This window comes from Panthera leo, chromosome C2 (genome assembly GCF_018350215.1).
Source record: "Panthera leo isolate Ple1 chromosome C2, P.leo_Ple1_pat1.1, whole genome shotgun sequence".
In the NCBI taxonomy this organism is placed as follows: Eukaryota; Metazoa; Chordata; class Mammalia; order Carnivora; family Felidae; genus Panthera; species Panthera leo.
The window spans coordinates 95810089-95829823 of record NC_056687.1 but is presented as its reverse complement, the minus strand read 5'-3'; the positions used below and the strand labels follow the sequence as shown (position 1 = coordinate 95829823).

The window sequence follows — 19735 nt, the reverse complement described above, 5'->3', positions numbered from 1 at the left end:
AAAGGACATGAATAATTAACAGGAAGATGTAAATCAAAATGTTATCCTTTTAACAACGGTCCCTATTTCTGGTCATTAGGTTCTTCAGATAAAGTTATGCATCCTGTGTTTATGTATATTTGGATACAACTTGCTCACTTGTTCTAATTAAACACAGTCCTAGTCTATATCTACTTTAACTAGATGTATTTTTAGCCACTATGACTTTCCCCTTTTCTATTTTAATCTTAACAATTAAAAAGGAAGATTTTTCTAAAGATTGAACATATGGGAAATAGACACATTTGTACCCCTGGAAATATAAAAATCAAAATAAGTTGTAAGAAAGGAGGTTGGTATTTCTGGAATCTTGCAAGGCTGGTTTAATTTTATTATTGCTTGTAATATGGTGTGGTATTTCCTGTGAACTCATCAACGAATTCCAAGGACAAGCTGAAAATCACTAAGTTCTGCAGTTGGGTCTGGGAGCTCACAGTGAAGGGGGTTTTGTGTAACTGAAAGTTTGGTATAGCTGGTCTCCCCAGATGTTGGGGAAATACAAAAGGTGTTCGTTGTATTCAAAAAAAATTCAAATAGTTCACTAAAAGTGTAGTTATTTGTTTACATATTTATCTGATTCTTTTTAGAACTCCATCAGTGGCGAGAGATGTTGATGATAAATCCAACGATGGCCATGAATCCTTTACTGACGGCACCAGGGCAGCAGAGGATGCCACTGGTTCCTTCATCATTTGAACCTCCAACGGTGGATCGGTATTTCTTTCTGATATACTATTCTGTTCGAAGGAGAAAATGGATGACCATTAACGTTTCAAATGATGGTGACTCCAGTTTTGTTTTCTTGTCTAGTGTCACTTCCATGAACTGTGGCGCACAAATTCATATCAAGATGCTCTGCTGGCCACACGTTCAACACACTTCCCATCACTTCCCATCTGGGGTCTGCTTGATACACTCCACACATAGCTAACAAGCACTTACTATGGGACAGGCATCATACAGGTATAAACATTGATGTAATCTGCAAGGACTGCCCTAACAAAATACCACAGACTGCATGGATTCAGCAACAGAATTTTATTTCTCCTAGTTCTGGAGTCTGAAAAGCCATAGATCACGGTGTTGGCAGAGTTGATTTGTGATGAGGCCTCTGTCCTTGGCTTGCAGACAGTCGCCTTCTTGCTGTGCCCTCACCTGGCATTTTTCTCTGTGCATGCACTCCTGCTTCCTCTTCCTCTTCTTCTTCTAAGGACACCTGTCCTATCGGATCAGGGCTCCGCTGTTATGGCCACATTTAACCTTACGTACCCCATGAAAGGCCCTATCTACAAATATAGTCATAGTGGGAGTTTGGACTTCAACCTATGAATTTGGGAGGAATACAACTCACTCCATAACAGTTGAGTACCCTGGTTTTCTCATGATAGAACAATTTTTTTCTTTCAATAAAAGTGACATTATCAGTACTTAGGTTGTACACTCTGGTAGTTTCTTATTTTCCCCTCTTTAGAATATTTTGACATTCTGAGAGGAAAGTAATGTCCATTATTTATTGTTGTTGTGGAGTGTGAACAATAAATTTTGACTTCTCGAGACCACTGAAGTTTGGCAAAACAAACAAACTGCCCACCACATAGTCAAACACTGATCCCAGATGGCAAAACCCAAGGCAAAGTGTGTCCATTACATGAGAAAAGAATGTGGTCAGAATAGTATGTTGGTCATGGGAAATCAGAGAGCAGTATTAATTTGATTAGATTTTTTCCAGACATTTCTAAAACTTTTTTTTTTCTTGATGTTTCTGTTGTGTTGTCAGCTGGGTCAATCCTTCCTTAGTAGATGTTTCTCAGCACATTTCTACTGAAACCAAGAGGCTGCAGGATTTTTGCATCTTATTTTTGGAAGAGATGATAGAATCTCATCTGGCAATTAGAAAATCTCACTGCCTATGCGATGGAAAATTTGTACTGTTCCATCCTCATTTTATCTATTTTATATCTTTTTTTTCCTAGAGATTTATTGTCTTCCACTGTAGCTCCTGCTGACCCAAGACAGTTTTGTGTTCCTTCCCAATTTGGATCCTCTGTTCTACCAAATGCAAATATGCCGAACGTGCTATCCAATCATGTCTACTCAGGTATGAGTGATAGATGGTCTGTGGCACCAATGTGACCAGGATGGCTGCATTAAGTTCTGCCATCGTGCCATCGCATTTACTGCTAAGTTTGGCAAAACTGTGTGGTAGGTGTGCTTGTAAGTTCTGCACTTGCTACCTAGGTTTCAATCATGGTTCCACCACTAAGTGACCACGTGTAAGTTGCTTAATGCCTCCAACCACCAATTTACTGAGGAATAACATGAAAAGTTGCAATATCTCTATCTGTCTTATCTTACACGTGAGGAACTAAAGGGGTCATGAGGAGATGAGATCTGAGAGTTAAGGGGGCTTGGGGCTGTTTATCTCTGATAGGTCAAAGTGGAGGCTTGCCTTTTATCCTGAGTAGGAGGGGAAGCTTTTGAGGAGTTTGCACAAAGGAGTGACATGGTCTGACTTACATTTTACCAGGATTGCTCCAGCTCCTGTATTTGAGACAAACTTGATAGGATCAAAGCCTTGAAGATAAACTGATGGGAGTTAATGGGCTATCAGAAGAGCCAAAAGATTATGATGGGTTGGCTCTGGGTGGTGACAGTTGCATAGTAACATGTAGTTGGATTCTGTAATTATTTTGAAGGTAGAAATAACAGATTTTCTCACAGTTTAGATATGAGCTGTGTGAGAGAGAGGTCTTAAGGAGGATAGCAAAAATTTTGGTCTGAACAATAGGAGAGGTAGAGTTGCTGTTCACTGCTGAGGAAGAGTGTGAGAGGAACAGAGTTCTTGGGGTGGGAGAGATGTTATGGGCTCTGTTTTGCTCCTGTTACGTTTGAGGTACCTAACAGATAATCAGTGGGAGATGTCAGGAAGGCAGCTAAAGTGAAGAGAGGACTTCTGGAGACAGCTTGGAGATATAATTTTGGAAGTCATCAGCATAGATGAGACTAAATGAGATCATCTTTAGAGTGAGTGTTGATAGAGGTTAAAAGGATGATATCTAGGACATACCAACAAGATCCAAAAGATGAGAAGGATCAAACAAGGGAGAAACAGGAGAAAACAGTGTGATGGGAGGAGACCCAGGAGAGCCTGGTGGCCTTGAAGGCAAGGGACGAAGTTTTAAGGAGAGAGTGAGCATCTGGGTCAAGTATGCCTCTCGTAGATGAAGTAGACGAAAACTAAGAATATATGATTAGATGTAGCTGAGTGGAGCTCATTGGTGATCTTGATAAGAGCAATCTCAGTAGAGGGCTATCAATGAAAACATGACTGGTGGGGGCTCAAGAGAGATTAAGAAGAGAGAAATTCCTCATCATATAGAAGATCAAACTGATGTATCTTATCCCCCAAAACTGTATTCATGAGTTTCTGTTTGTCCCTGCTCTCCAATTCCAACAACTCTCAATAGATAAGAACAAGTAGGAGTGAAAAGCCTGGCACAAGAAAAAATATGATTGGTGCCAGGGCCAGTGAAGACACCAGTCTGCCTGGATTTGAGCATGTTGTGCATGGATCCAGTGCAAGGGGATAGGGCGTAGAAGCCAGGGCCTGACTGAAACTGGACACACCCACTAGAGTGTTCCAAGGACCAAAAAGGTTGTCCCAAAGGCTAATCCTGGATGAAAACCCCATCTGGCATCAAGAACCCAGTAAATCTATAGCCCATGGTTACAGGCAACACATAAATAGACCAGTGAAATAGTTGCATTGCTGACTCAGAGCCCATCTTAGTGATAAAGAATCTGGAAGCTGCCAATGTTTGGATACAAGCAAGCAAATTCACCACCTGTCTCAGGGACAGAGGTCAGGTCTCCTGACTCAAGGCTGATGTGTAGGAGAGTAAGCAACGGAAAACTAGGGCCTCAGTCCTATAGAAACTGAGCTACTAAGTTAGCAAAATAGAAACCAAGACACAAACCTATTTCAAAAAATTGGGTATCAGGAAGAAAGTAGGTTATTACAGCTGGACTAGCACTAAGTTTGATGTCATCTATTTAGGAAAGAGAAAGAAACTTGGAATAGGTTTGGGGATTCCAGATTTCAGAGGGCTCTAAAATCCAGGTAATTAAAATTGTGCCCTCTAAACTGGACTTCTCATGAGAAATTTCTCAGCATTCTTTTGCAGTCAGTACCTCATGGGTTGATAGTTTCACCCATGCTGGCTCTCTAGAGAAGAATATTTTGACCCCCCACTGAATTATAAAAAATATAATTATATTTTATTTATAATTATATTTATTTTTATATATAATTTATCTATATATATATAATTTATATATATATATTATTTATAATTATATATATAATTATTTATAATTATAATTATAACTGAATAATAAAAAATATAAAGCGTTAGCATTAGGAGGATTTTAGAGGCCACCTCATCCAATCTCTGAATTCTACAAATGACAAATAATCTCCCTTAAAAAAGATATAGCATTATTTATTTTAAGATGGGTTATTAATAGGAGTTAATGAACTCTTCTAACTTAGTACAAAGCATGTGCAAGAAGAAATTCTCTCATGATACTGACCCCTGTGTTAGGGAGAACAGATTTTCACATGTAAAACTACATAAAACAAGTACAATTTGTATGTCTATTATTGTTGAAGAATTCTCTGTGGACCTGTGCTGGTCTATGAAGAGGTTGTGCAAATAAATGCATAAATAGATAAACTTTTGCAGCAATTTGACAGGGTAATTCTATGTCTATTAATCTGATCATTTTTTACATTACACTTGTATTTGTCCTTGTTTTCATTTCAATTTTATAAAAGTTTGTTTTATTGTATTTTTAAAAAAATGTTTTATGTTTATTTCTGAGACAGAGAGAGACAGAGCATGAGCGGGGGAGGGGCAGAGAGAGAGGGAAACCCAGAATCTGAAGCAGGCTCCAGGCTCCCAGCTGTCAGCACAGAGCCCAGGGTGGGGCTGGAACTCACAAACCGTGAGATCATGACCTGAGCCGAAGTTGGTCGCTCAACCAACTGAGCCACCCAGGCTGTTTTATTATATTTTTAAAAATGTTTTGGCCCATGATGGGCAGAAATTTTAAAAGAAAAAAAAATACTGCTTTACCATAGATGGTTTAAAAAGCATCGGTATAGATGCTTAAGCGCATTAGGAGTACAGAGAAAGAAAAAAATCAATAGAGCATAAAGTTACCAGGCAAGAATAGAGCCTTGAATTCCGTAATGCTGCTGTTATTTCAAGACACTTCAGAAGACTGACACAAAGAATGTAATTTCTACCAACTTCATTGAAGGCATTTTGCAAAAAGTATCTTCCTCAGACACACCAAAAAGTCCACGTAGAGAGCTTTATATCTTATCCATGAAATCATTGAATTTATTTCCAGGGGTTTTGGTGCACAAGAAGCACTTAGTTACTTTTTTTTTTAAAGGTCAACTGATTTCTCTTGCAGCAAAAGAAAAGAAAAGAAAAATTATCAGTTTTTGCTTCAAAAGCTAGAAACAAAGAGATCCACAGTTCATTTCATTTTTTTTTTTCCTTTTCAAGTATGGCAGGAAAATGTCACCAATCATGAGACCCATACTTAAAGAAAAATAAAATTATCTAGTGTTTTATCATTCCATCACCAAAGTAACTCTAAGATGCTGAACAGCAATTATCTGATATTGTTTCCAACACTGTGCTCTACTGGTGGGTGGATGTTCTTTTAAATCATTGTATTTTATTTTTATTATCTTTAAATGGACATTGTTAATTTGTTTGTGGGGTGGGATGGTGGTTTTCTTTTTTAAGGTTGGGGCATTTTACCACCTGAATCCATAAAGGCAATGGCAAGAAGGAATGAAATGATTCAAAGGCAGCATACTGCCAGGTAACATAATAGTGTTGTTTTTATTTATTTTCTATTCACTTGTTCATTGGTTTTAGATGGATAGATAGATAGATAGATAGATAGATAGATAGATAATAGATAGATATAGAGATACTTTTTATATGCATTCATTATATTTGTATTTTGTGTTGTATACATATACAAACTCTAATTATATACATATTAGATAGATAGATAGATAGATAGATAGATAGATAGATACCTGATTACATACAAAAAGCACTTCAGGAATATTACAGAAAAAAATATATACAAACATATATTTAAGTTAGTTACAGATAAAAGTAAGATTAGAAATCACATAGTGAATCTATGTCTGTAGATCTTAAGAGTTTAATGTCTCATAATTAAAATGCCTAGTTGTGAGTCCCCTGAAATTCATATTTGCACTTCTGTTTTAAAAGACTTCAGTTCTGCCCAAATATAGGAGCTAAGCTTGCCAACCCCACTTTGAACTCTACAAGCAGAGCCCAGGCAGCCCCATGTCAGTGGCCCCAAAAGTGGACTTCAGCTGTAGCAACTAGGAGAAAGAAAAGACAGCAATAATGACTAGGGCATGGCCCCGGGGTACAAGAAGGCCTCAGACTCAGTTTTCCATCACTGAACCCTAATGAGTCCAGGTGATAACCAATAATCAAAATAAATTAAGCAAAACCCCCAACAAATCCTCCCCCACAACTCCTGCCAATTGCATTGATTTGTAACAGTTGAGACTTGCATTGACTTCCTTGAGTCCCACTAAGATTATACTTTGGGGTTTAGAAAACTCTTTCCAGAACTTTGATTTCTTCGAGGATTAATTTCTGGCAAGAAACTACCCTGTGCTATGTTATTCCCATTCCTGCGAAATTTGCCAGATCTATTAGAGGTAATGCTTTAAAGACAGGCCTTGGACTTCCATTGTGAGATTCGGCCAAACCTTTCATCCTCAGGTCTTATTCCAAACTCTCCTTCCTGGTGATTTTCAAGGGAATTCGTGTTTCCACCCAACAAACTTCTGATAAGTAGTGGGAAGACCTGGGAAAAGCAGAGGTTCCATCTCAAGGAACACAGAGAACGATTAAGATTATATTTCTAGCAGTTTTCTTGGGGTGTATAAAATATATTGTTTTGTTTTTAGGATGGAAATGGAAATGCATGCATTTTACCAACAAAGGAGAATAGAAAAAGTGAATCCCAAGGGACTAGCAGGACCAGGGATACCATTCCTCTATAGCTCCAGCATCCCTCCTGGCCCAGCCAACTACCATGGCAGGAGCATGCTCCCTGCCAGTGACCTGCATTTTCACAGAAGCACCCTGAGAAACCTTCAGGGAACCCCCACGCTAGTGGCAGCTGGTCCACATTTTCTAGAAAGCTGGGGTCAGAAATGTCGTCGTCTCAGGAGAGGTGCTGGGAATCAGAAAGTTCTAGACAGCGATACTGAGAGCTCTAAAAGTCAAGGAGAAGAAAAAATCTTAGGCCAGACTCATGTGATTCCCTATGAAGAGGATGAATTTGCAAAAGAACCAGAAACCGAAGCTCTCAACAATCAGAAGTCAAGGGAAACCAATGAAAAGCCAGCTCTTGGCAACACCTGTGGGGAGCTCGAGCCCACCCATAAAAAACCTTGGGGAGCTCATGGTGCTCCCCTAGAAGCAAAGGCCTGGGATGGTGCAAAGGAGAAGACTTCAGAGCAAGGCTTTGCAGCCTGTGGTGAAAAGAATGGGGTTTGTCCCCCAATTCCTCGACCGTCTCTGCCAGGTGGGTGTCAGGGGCCAATGGCAGATTCTAATGAGCCACAGGTCACCACGTCCTTAAGTTATTACATAATGTACCATTCTCATCGTGTTTCCTTTTATTCTTCTTTTTCTTAATCCTATTTAGGACTACGTCTTCTTGAAGTCCCTTTATTATGTTTGTTCCAATAAGCCATATTAGTGAAACTTGTCTCTATTTATATATTGCTGTATAGAGAATTTCCAGCCAAAGCTAGGAAGGCAAGAATGAGGAAGGATGGGGAAACCTACCAGAATTTTAAATTAAATTTTTAATTTAATTTGCTATTACCTTCTTCAATACAAAATAGAGGGACTTCTTCCTTAAAAGTATGAATTCCATCTCCCCTGTATTTAAGTGCAGAAAACAATAGACAGTTAAACAAAAGCATTAACTTTCAGTGCCCATTCCTGTTACAATAACTTATTACCTAAAAACATTAACATACTACCCTCCCAAACAAACACTGAATAGTTTCTAGAACTTCTTTTGGTAAAAACATTTTAAAACACAGGTATTTGGGGGAGGTGGTTGTAATCTCGTCACCAAACCAATTGTGTTGGTGACTTACCCTTACAAAGCGTTAATTTGCCATTTCGATGAATATGTGGCTACATTCTCATGTCACCTAGAGAGCATGATAATTCATAGAACATCATAGAACATGACAGTGTTCATCTGGAGAATGAAATCCACAGGGCATGTCTATTAGAACCTGAGAGAAAATGAAGCAGTATGGAACGTCTTTGTTTATTTACGATAATGCTGTCGTTAAAGATCCTTTAGAAGAAGGAAAGAAAGGAAGATTGCTAAATTTTTCAGAAAATATCTCTCAGTATTGTTTAAGGAGCTTGCACATAGATATGAAGGGACCCTCTGTGGTATATATATATAAAGGGACCCTCTGTGGTAATAGAATATAAGGAAATTAATGTAACTATACATAAAACCGTGCTCTTAGTTTCCCCTTTTCCTGGAAATCGTATACCACAAAATAATTTCCTTTCCACTTTTAAAGGAGCGCACCCACTGGTTACAATTGGGGAAAATCTGTCTTTGGATGAAGATATTCAGAAATGGACCGTGAATGACGTGCACAACTTCATTAGGGGCCTTCCAGGTTGTTCAGATTATGCTCAGGTGACTGAACATTTAAGTACTTTCATAAAAATAAGACATTTTGAAATATGTTTCCTTCAACACGGGTTCTGCCAAACTTGCATTTTTCTCTCAGAGAAGTTTGCTTCTCTGAGTTTGCTTCTAATCTACCCCTTGTATGTCATCGACTGACCGGGGACAGGAGCCTCTGATTGTTGAAGCTTGGGTCATGTCCCCACAGCCCATCTGCAGGGGAGGCTGGGAAAGCCAATGTGTGGCATTAGTTTCTGTTCCATCAAGATTCCTGGGAGATAGGAATTTACCCAAAATTAGGAGATTCAGAGGCTAAACATCCAAAAATATTGAGAAATGATGAGTATTTTCCCTATTCTTCCATATAGCAAACATTGGGGGGCACATACTTCTGTACCAGAAGTTTTAGGCTACTCATAATAGGTAATAGAAATATATTCTTTACTCTAAAAAGAATAACAAGCCTATAGATCTGAAAAATAAGAAATTAACTACTTTCAAATTCTCTATTTATGCCAGGGCAATATGCAAAAGTGAATACACACATATAATTCAGTCTGGTAGATAAAATACTATTTTTTTGAATCATAATGAACCATTAGAACAGTTGGAAAGAAGACTAGCTCTCCTCATATGGGAAAACTGGTGACAAAAATAATGGGTTGGCCGGTTTTTGAAGTTTATGTCAATGCTACATTTTCATATATAAAGTTTATTTTTTCAAGTGATTTAATAACACAACTTTAAGCTGCAATTTGCTTACTAAATCTGGTGTCATTATCTTTGGTTTATATATTAAAGGAAAAAAAGGCAAGGAAAGGACATTATAATTTAACATAATTAACTGATGTTAGAAATGACTTTTTTCAGATCTTGGTTTTATGATCATTTTTTTTTCTTCAATTTAATGCCATTAATTCTTCTACTTTTTCTTTTTTTTTTTTTGTTCTGTTTATGGGACTTATGGAAAATTAGATAGAGTAGTGGTTAAGAGCATAGCTTATGAAACTAGAAAGTACAAGTTCAAATCCTGGCTTTTCTGTTATCTGGACATGTGACCTAGGACAAGCCGCCTGTCTTCTTAGTGCTGTTTTTCATCTGTAAAATGGGGATAATTATATAATTTATCCTCAAAGGATTGTGGTAAGCAGTAAAGAGGGCCTGGCACCTTATAAGTTCTTGATGAGCGTTAATTTCACCATGCTATCAGAGGCTCCTCAAGATAACGGGTTCCTTATCAGGCAAGTTGTATTCTTTCAGTTATCCACTTTGTCTTTTTGCATACTTTGTAAAAAAATTTTGTCCTGTTTTCTCCCATTCAATGAGTCTAACCTTATTATTTTCTTATTAGTCATTGACCATGGGGCAATCCCTTTTTAAATTTATCTATTCCACTTATCAAGTGCCGCACCAACTGCCAGTACAGCAAAGTTACCAAATTTTGATAACAGTCCGAAATAAGCAATAGTTGAAATCAGCAATAAGCAATGAACATGTGATTGCTGGCTTCTGGGTGGGCCGAATCTGTTTGGCCCCTCATTACTCTTCATCAGCCAGTGATCCACAGGCATGGAAGTGCCGCTTATGAGACCCGCTCTTGTAATAAATGATGCTACATGCATTTCATACTTTATCATCCCAAATGTCTTCTTGTGGGTACGTAGAAGTCACATAAGCACGAATACCCCACACTTTGCTGACTCATTATCTCTCACCAACAGGATGTCAGCGCTCCTTTCCCCACCCCAAGAAATGGAACAGTTATTTCTAGGTGTTTCTCAAATGTGGTTAGGGTCAAGTTCTGCTCTTGTTTCTTCATGAGTCTATTCCCTCTCAGCTGGTGACTGATGGTGAAATCAACAGCAAGAAGAACACTGCCCTGCTAGGCATGCCCCTGCCGTGTTAGGGACAGTATTCTGTACAGAAATGGAGAGAGTCCCCTTGGATGCAATTGAGTGCAACAAGCTCAGAAGCAGCACAGCTCGGGCACAGCTGTCCCTGGAATCCTTGTCTAGTATGTCACAGCCTGGGACTAGTCAGGGTCACACCCACCATGTCTCCCACACCCACCCTGCTGTCTTCTTTCTCATCTCTGCCTTAGGTGGCCACTCAGCAACCTCCTACCAACTGCCTCCTGTAGGTATAAAAAGAAAGCCAGAAAAAAATAACCACAACTAAACCTCAAAGCTCCTATGCAAATGAATTCTTTTAAATAGAGAGAGAGAGGGTTGGTAGCTCAATTGTTCAGGGACATCCAGGAGAGCCTGTGACACATCTTGTTTGTTCTAAGTAAATGTCTCATTCAAGGAACTCAGCAGATAAAATATTCTCTCCCTAAAAGAACTGAAATTACTAAAATTATGTGTACATTTATATGGTGCTCCTGGCTTAAACTGCTGTCTTGACAAGGAAGTAGGAGGGACATGTGAGTGACACTGGCATATTCTGCAACTTTGCCTCAGGCCCAGGTTCATCCATCAGGGCTGAGGCTTGGGTCCTCATGCAAGTCAGTCCCAGCTGCCAACCTATCTCTGTTTGAAAAAGTATCCTGGGGCACCTGTGTGGCTCAGTTGGTTGAGCATCTGATTTCAGCTCAGGTCATGATCTCACAGTTCGTGAGTTCGAGCCCAGCATCAGGCTCTATGCTTACAGCTCAGAGCCTACAGCCTGCTTCAGATTCTGTGTCTTCCTCTTTCTCTGCCCCTCCCCCACTCACACTCTGTCTCTCTCTCTCTCTCAAAAATAAGTAAACATTAAGAAAATTAAAAAAGAAAAGAAAAGAAAATGCATCCCTTCATTCCTCAATGGAATCCCTACAAAGGAAAGAGAAATGGGCCAAACCTTCCCACCATTAATACATTTAACTGTTTTCACCAGTACCCCTTTCTCTGAATGGCAGCAGGATTACATAGCAAAAATCCTGGATCAGAATGAGAAACCTTTTATTTTCTAAGTTCTCTACTTGGCAAGCTCAGCTTCTTGGCAACTCACTTAACCTTTTCTACACTGGTTGTCTCATTATTATAATAATGCCTACTTTTTGCTGAACATGGACTATATGCGAGTCTCTGTATCAGGCACGTCGTTTAGATTATCTTTTAAATTTAATGTATACCAATTCCATGAAGAAGATATTAACTCTATTTTGCAGCTGAGTAAAACTGAGCATCACAGTGTCTAAGAGAGTGAGTGCTTGAAAAATGTGTATGAGACTACAAATCTATCTCTTTCCACCACAATTACTTTACGCTGAAGATATTGGGCCATATGGTTTATAGTCAAGGGTACCTGGGCCCCTAGGTATTGTCAAAGGTGGTAAAAGGAATCCTTAATTTATTCCTAATACTTCAAAAAACGTTAAGAGAAATCATACGTTTCCCCAAGATAAGGCTACAAGCCTAACCAAAGTGTCAACTTTTTCACTTTGGCCTAAGATAAGTTAGTTCATGTTAGGCATTCTATAATTTCCTTAATTAAAGTAGGAAACGAAATAATTACTTAGCAAACACAGTTTATAAATAACTAAAATCTATTAGAACAAGAATTTCCTAGTACAGAAGCTTCCCCAAAAGACTTGACTTCTCAGTCAGTCCTGAGGCATGCCCTCCAATATAGTGGACACAAGACAAATATGGTTCCCCTTGCCACTGAGCTTAAAGTCCAGAAGAGGGACACTAGTAAGGAGTTCCACATCAACGTGGAGATGCTACGAGAGAGCAGGTACAGAGCATGGTGGGCACACACGGGAGGGCCTTGTGGCTTCTTGAAGGGAGAGGCATCTGTAAGTGAGATTACTAGCTGAGGGGGGAGGGGAGGTGGAAGAGAGGCAAAGGAGAAATTTCCAAGTGAAGACCAGGAACCAGAAAGAATTTAGCACAGCTGGGATTTCGAGATAGCTTCCAGTGGCAGAGAAGGCAGTGAGAGAGGGGACAATGGCAAGATAAGAGGCTGGATGAGGGGAGGGGGTCGGGTCACAAAGAGCTGTGGAGACCCAGGGAGGGACTGTGGCTTTATCCTGGAGGCAGTGGAGGTTTTAAGCATGAGTGGCATACTTAGCTTTATATTTCAGAAAGGTCACTCAGGTTGCTCTTATGAAAATAGGTTGAGGGCAGCAAGACTAGTGGGGAAGCTCTAGATCCAGGGTGGCACCAGTGGGGCGGGTAGACAAGAACACTATGGAAAAGGCAGAACTGGCGTGATTCAGCTTGTGAGTTTAAGGTATACATTAGGGAGCCTTCAGCAGAAAGAGATATTCACTGAAGCCAAGAGAGAGACTGAGATGAATCAGGAAGACCAAAGAGCACCTGAGGCAGAAGCCTAAGGAACCCTAACCCATAAACATGGATAAAGAAATAATAGCCACACAAGTGACTGAGAAAGAAAGGCAGAGAGTACCCAGGAGGGAGCGCCTTGCAAAGGCCAGGAAAGAGCTTTATTTTATTTTATTTTATTTTTTTTTTTTTAATGAAAAAGTAGTCAACAATGTCAAATACAGCCAGGAACACCAGGAACATCCATGCACTTGGTAACAGTAGAGTCACCGGGGACCCAGAGACAAGCAGGTTTAGTGGCTTAGTGAGGGTAGAAGTCAGAGTCCTTGAGACTGAGGAATGACTGGACAGTAAGAACGTTGAGGCAGGGAAGATCAAAACTCTTGAGAAACTGGCCTGTGAAGGGGATGAGAGGTATGGGGCTGTATCTAGAGACGGAGTGAGGAAGCGTTTGTGTAGATGCCTTATTATTGTTTGCTTAATGATGGAGACTTGGGTAAATGCCAATGGGAAGGAGCCAGCTCAAGAGGGGAGACTAACACTGAGAGAGGGGGTTATCTACTGAGTGAAGCCTGAGGTGGGAGGGGTAAGGAGATTGTCTTCAATGAAGAGATTGTCTTCAAACACTGAGAGACACTCTTCCACCATATCAGGACCAAGGGAGAAAATACAAGTTTTTAGGTTGCTGGGCAGAATTAGAGGAAGTTCTTGTCTATTGGTTTCTTTCCTTTCCTTTTCTTTCCTTCCCTTCCCTTCCCTTCTCTCTTTTCCTTTTCTTTACTTTTCTTTTCTTTTAATTAGGAAGTTATATAATCTGCTGAAAATGAGGGAGGATTCTGTAAGATCTTAAGTTTGAAGAGTGTGAAGAGAGCTTGAAAATAGAAAAAAGAGAAAACTTATCAGTAAATAGAGGATTGCCGGGCAGATGGAAGCTGGAGATCATGAAATTACAGCACTACCAAATCTGCCCAGATTTTTGATTCATCTCTTTATGTGCCTGGAATCTTTGTCCACCAGTGGCCTTCCTAGTTTCCAGAAGAAAAGAAGGCACGGTGGCATCCACTACACAGGCAGAACAGATAGGGCCCCGGAAAGGCCGAACGCTACAGCATTCGCCTGCATTTCCCTCTCCTCCCCTTGCCATGCACGCAGGGCAGTGGACGGATACACTGCACCTGTCAGCGTGAGAGGTAAAATTTGTCTGCCATGGTTTCCACCCACCACACTTTACTCAGCCTATTTGTCCATTCATTGGTTTGCCCAGCAACATTTATTGCACATCTACCATATCCCAGCCACAGCATTATAGGGGCACTGGTAAACAAGACATGGGCCTGCCCTCAAGTCATAACTATTCCAGGTTGGATCTGAGTTCCAGAGACAGAATTACAATGTACTCCAAGAGTCATTAAAGAGCACAGACGTGCTACTGGATCACAGAAGAGAGAGTAACTGAAAATAAGAAACTTTATGACATTTTGTGTCATCCTCAAGCAGTCTTAATGGTTCCTTCAAAACTAAAATACCTATATATGAACAAGAATTTGGGGGGTGCCTCAGTCGGTTAAGTGACCGACTCTTTTTATTTGAGAGAGAGAGAGAATGTGTGTGTAAGTGGGGAAGGGGCAGAGAGAGAGAGAGAGAGAGAGAGAGAATTCCAAGCAGGCTCTGCACTATCAGCACAGAGCCAGATGAGCGGCTCAAACCCACGAGCCATGAGATCACGACCTGAGCTGAAATCAAGAGTCGGATGCTTAACCGACTGAGCCACCCCGGCGCCCCAAGTGACTGACTCTTGATCTTGGCTCAGGTCATGACCTCACATAGTGAGTTCGAGCTCCGAGAAGGGCTGCACACTATCAGTGCAGATCATGCTTGGGATTCAATCTATCTGTCCCTCCCCCTCTTGCATTTTCTCTCTGTCTCTCTAAATAAATAAATAAATAAGGAAAGAAAGAAAGAAAGAAAGAAAGAAAGAAAGAAAGAAAGAAAGAAAGAAAGAATTGGGGGGGGGGGGGGCACCTAGCTGGCTCAGTGGGGAGAGCATGCAAGTCTTGATCTCAAAGTCATGAGTTTGAGCCCCACATTGGGTATAGAGATTACTTAAAAAAAAATTGTTTATTTTTATTTATTTACTTATTTTATTTAAGAGAGACAAAAGGGGGGTGGGGAGAGGAGCAAAGGTAGAGAGAGAACCTTAAGCAGGTTCCACGCTCAGCATGGAGCCTGACGGGGGCTCCATCCCACCACTGTGAGATCATGACCTGAACTGAAATCAAGAGTCGGATGCTCCGCTGACTGAACCACCCAGCTGCCCCACACAGGAATTTTTTCTAAAGACATGCAAAGTTAACACCTTTTGTTTTTGATAAAGGTATTTAAAGATCATGCAATTGATGGAGAAACCTTGCCATTACTCACCGAGGAGCATCTTCGCAGCACTCTGGGATTAAAGCTAGGGCCGGCGCTCAAGATTCAGTCTCAGGTATGGTGAGTTCTCATAACCAAATATGTATTAATGGTATGAGGCTTAAGAGAAATATGTTACTTTTCTCCTGTTGTAATATGCACAATACCCACTTAACCTCTTTATTAAGCTTTGCCCCTCTGTGGGTGGGGACCTGACAGAAATGGGGAAACCTGAAAGCTTTGGGTGGGGTAGTGGTACTCATTCCTAGCTATGGTTGGGAAGGCACAAAGCAGTGGTGTGCTGGTGAATGTTTAACAACTAGTTCCCTTTAAAAAACAAAATGAACGCTGACTTGTAGCATCTGTTAATTTCTGTAATGTAAATACGCCTACGATGGCTGACAAACTCCTAATGTCATGTCCCCGAATTCAGAATCGGGGAGAGAGGCGCAGCAGTGCCCCATTTTAGAGCATGTTCACCATATGGATACACATAACTGACCTCAGGAGCAGAATAATAATAATTAATAGTAAAATCGTTAGGTAAAAACAATTAAGGAGTGATCAGTTTTGAGTATTGATGACTCAAGTTTTCAATATAATGTATTTAATTGTAAATTCAAATAATTTAATTTTTAACAATGCCACATTTAGCAACTGCTTTGCAAACTTCCAGAAAATGTAATGATTGGCTCTTGAGACTGGACCGAGCCAACTCCAGTTCATGACTTCTCACCATCTCCACTGCTTCCTTCAGGACTAAAGCACCAGTATCTCTCATTAGATTACTGCTTTAGCCTTCTGTTTGCCCTGCTCCACCTTTGCCCTCCCAGAGCCTATGCACAAAACAGTTCAGGATGATCCTTCTAATACATAGGACAGACCATGTCACCCTTTGGCTCAAAAGTCTGCAATAGCTCCCCATTTCCTCCAGAGTAACCGCCCAAAGTTTATATCATTTGTGCTCCTCTCCACCCACCATTATCCTTACCTTCCTGACCTTGTCTTCTACTTACCTCCCCTCTGCTCCACACCCCCCAGTTACTGCTTTTGACCACTGGCCTCTGGATGCTGCTTAAACTTGTCAGCAAGCTCCCCCAAAGGGCCGTTCCCTCTGCCTGGGATGCTCTTCCCCTGATATCCTCATGCTTTGTTCCCTTACCTCCTTCATCTTTGCTCTGCTATATCTTCTTAATGAAGCTTGCTCTGATCGCCCTATTTACAATTGTACCCAGCTCAGCATCTGTGCACACTACTGCTGTTCCTTTTCTTCTCTTCTTTTCTTCCCCAACAGCACCTATCATCTTCAATCATACAATGCAATGCATTTATTATATTCATGTTTATTGTTGATTCACCCCCCCCCAAACCCACTAGAATGTAAGCTCCATGAGAGCATAGATCTTTATCTGTTTTGTTGACTAATGTATCTTTAGAGTATACAAGACTCATGATAGGTCAAAAGTTATTTGTTGAAAGAGTGAGTTTCCTAAAAGTGAAACCAAGAATCATCAACTGATTCTTCCCAGAATTTATACAGAACTGAACCACTTTACAATACATATTTACGCAAAGAACAATGAGACTTCAAAATGTCCTTCGAAAACCATTTTTATCTGCCAAAAAAGTTTAGGGTAAAGAAGTTCTTTATTTCTAGTGTAAATACCTTAATGTTTCCATTGGTATTCTTTTTTTTTTTTTTTCAACTTCTTATTTTGGAATGATTTTAGGTATAGAAAAGTTGCAAAGATAATAGAGTTCACCCAGCTTTTCTTAAGGCTAACATTTTACATAATGTGGCACATTTGTCAAAACTAAGAAATTAACATTGGTACAATATGGTATTCACTTTTAAATAATTTATTTTTTTCTTTTAATTTTTTTTTTGTTTATTTATTTTTGAGAGACAGAGAGAGAGCACGAGCAGAGGAGGGGCAGACAGAGAGGGAGACAGAGAACCTGATGCAGGTTCCAGGCTCCAAGCTGTCAGCACAGAGCCCAACACAGGACTCAAACTCACGGACCGCGAGATCATGACCTGAGCCGAAGTCGGATGCTTAACTGACTGAGCCACCCAGGCGCCCCAACAATTTATTTTTCTTTAGTGAGGATACTATCCCTCTTGGCATTCTAATGACACTGCATGTTTTTTTTTTCTCAAATCTGATTTACTTTGGCTTTAATTTATCACTCTGGCACTTATTTTTTTCTGCCTTAACAACGTGGCCAGCTCTAAGCCTTTCTTTTTTCTTTTTGAATATAGTTGGCATACAGTGTTACATTCTCCAAGTCAGTCTTCATCTTGTCCTCACTTGCCATCACTGTTAGCCCCAAATCATTTTCACAAGGCTGTAGTCATTTCCTGTGCTCACACCTAATGTGTATAAGTAACTCTATGGAGCCCAAGTGAGCTCTAAAGTCCAGGCTCCATCTGCCTGCACAACAGGACAGAGCTCCCCAGAAGCTGTGGGGGAAGATCTCAATTTCCAAAATGGGAAGCAGGGGCAAAATTCCATTATAGTAAGCCCTGCTGAGAAGAAGAAAACCCACCCGGATGACCAGAAACTTAAAAGGTGGACCTGAACAGGGCATACAAGGCATACAGGACATTACTGGAATCTGAGAACCCAGTATTATTAGAGTGGAAGAAGTTGGGTTTGAGCTATGACAATGTGAACGACGTAGAAATCCCCTGGGTCCCATGGAGGGTGAGGTGTGTGTAAGAGCCCAGCGGTTAATGCTGGGGCACCGAGGCCCAAAGCGGCAATGTTTATGTCTCAACACTAAGGCAACTTGAAGCCACCTGTGTGCTGAATCTCAGCTTAGAGCCTCAGCTTAGAGAAGTGCCAGTTGGGCATTGGTAAAGGTGGAGTGGGGTGTCTGTGGGATCTGTTGAGGGACCCTTAGGAAAGGGTGAGGTGGAGTAAACTCAGAGTGAAATGACTGTGTCACAGATGAACCATAGCAGACCCAGAGCCAGGAATTACAAAGTTACTACCACGGTGATATCCAGTTTTACAGTAATAAACGCTGGATGTTTCTGAGAGAAAGAAAAAGCCCCCACATCCTAGAACGGTGTCCCTCACAACTATCTAGATGCCCCATGCCTGAAATTACCTATCCTTCCTGCCATCTGTGCCTAAGCAGAGGATGCTGGGTTATTGAAAGAATCTATAGACTTAATTGTTATAATCATTTTGTCTCCAAAGGTATCTCAGCAAGTGGAAAGTATGTTGTATAAGAAAAGTCTTTTACTTCCTACCCATACAAAACAACCATTTGATCAACCAGCAGATACATCCCCTCTTTTGGATTTTAATTCCTGGGGTGATACATTGGATGTCCCTTGTTCCCAGGATATAACAATTCCTAAATGAAGCGAACAAGATAGCATGAGAAATTAAAACCCTCAAGGAGCAAGAACAGTCTTAATCAGTTTTCCAAAGAGTCCAGGACATTCTGAAGGGTGTGTGAGGGTTTCCCAAGATGAGATGGAAGCTGGGAAGAAGAGAAAGCCAGCCCTCCTGGAGCCCTTAAGGAGGCCTTGCCCTAGAGCCTTTCTAATGTGACTTCAGCCCAAAGTGGCTGCAGGTGTATCCTTGGAAGCAAATGCTGAATGAAGGAGAGCATTTGCAAACACCAAAAAAGCTACAGTTGGATGATTCCATGAGGAAATCTCCTAAGAAGCCAAAAGAACCAATACTGAAAAAAAAAAAAGAGTTCCTTATCTCCCTTCACTCATTTCCCATCCCCCAACCCAGAAAGAGACCAAGGCAATCCCGTAGAGTTGAAAGATGTAGAAGAAAAAGTGGCAAAGTACAAAAATGAGAAAGAGAAGCTGACCACAAGGCCTCCACTTTTTCTCACTTCAGGCTTCCAGGCTGAAGAAGGACCAAGCCAGGGAAGAACAGAAGGTTTAACCTTTCAGTTCAGAGAGACTGTTATTCAGCATTTTCTTTCTGACATGAAATTGTCATGACTCAAAATAACTCCTAATTATCTGAGACAGAGATGAAAAGTAACAGTACCCACCTCAGATTTCCCACAAGGGTGGGGATAGAGTTATCTCTGCAAAGCAGGTTTGAATTGGCTGGAGGGAGGGGAGAAGATGAAGGTGACTTTCTGCTTGTCCCCGTGGAGTCCCTCTCAACTTTACACTTAACAGAAAGCCTCTGAAAAGATACACAAGAAACGGCTAGGAG

The 19735-nt window shown here is 40.6% G+C and overlaps 1 protein-coding gene across 1 annotated transcript; it reads left to right on the top strand.

Moving 5' to 3' along the window:
* Nucleotides 1-652: 652 nt before the first annotated feature.
* On the top strand, nt 653-18910 carry SAMD7 (sterile alpha motif domain containing 7). Its single transcript, XM_042903828.1, has 7 exons — nt 653-753; nt 2013-2137; nt 5865-5943; nt 7085-7707; nt 8741-8862; nt 15499-15609; nt 18743-18910. Exons 1-7 carry the CDS (start codon nt 653-655, stop codon nt 18908-18910), a joined length of 1329 nt encoding a protein of 442 aa, XP_042759762.1.
* Nucleotides 18911-19735: the final 825 nt, after the last annotated feature.

Bases quoted from the DNA above. Each gene is read 5' to 3' on its own strand.
- SAMD7 (XM_042903828.1), top strand. From the start codon at position 653: ATGATAAATCCAACGATGGCCATGAATCCTTTACTGACGGCACCAGGG. The intron at 2,138-5,864 runs GTATGAGTGATA...TTCTTTTTTAAG, and splicing joins ATCCAATCATGTCTACTCAG to GTTGGGGCATTTTACCACCT. The intron at 7,708-8,740 runs GTGGGTGTCAGG...CCACTTTTAAAG, and splicing joins TCCTCGACCGTCTCTGCCAG to GAGCGCACCCACTGGTTACA.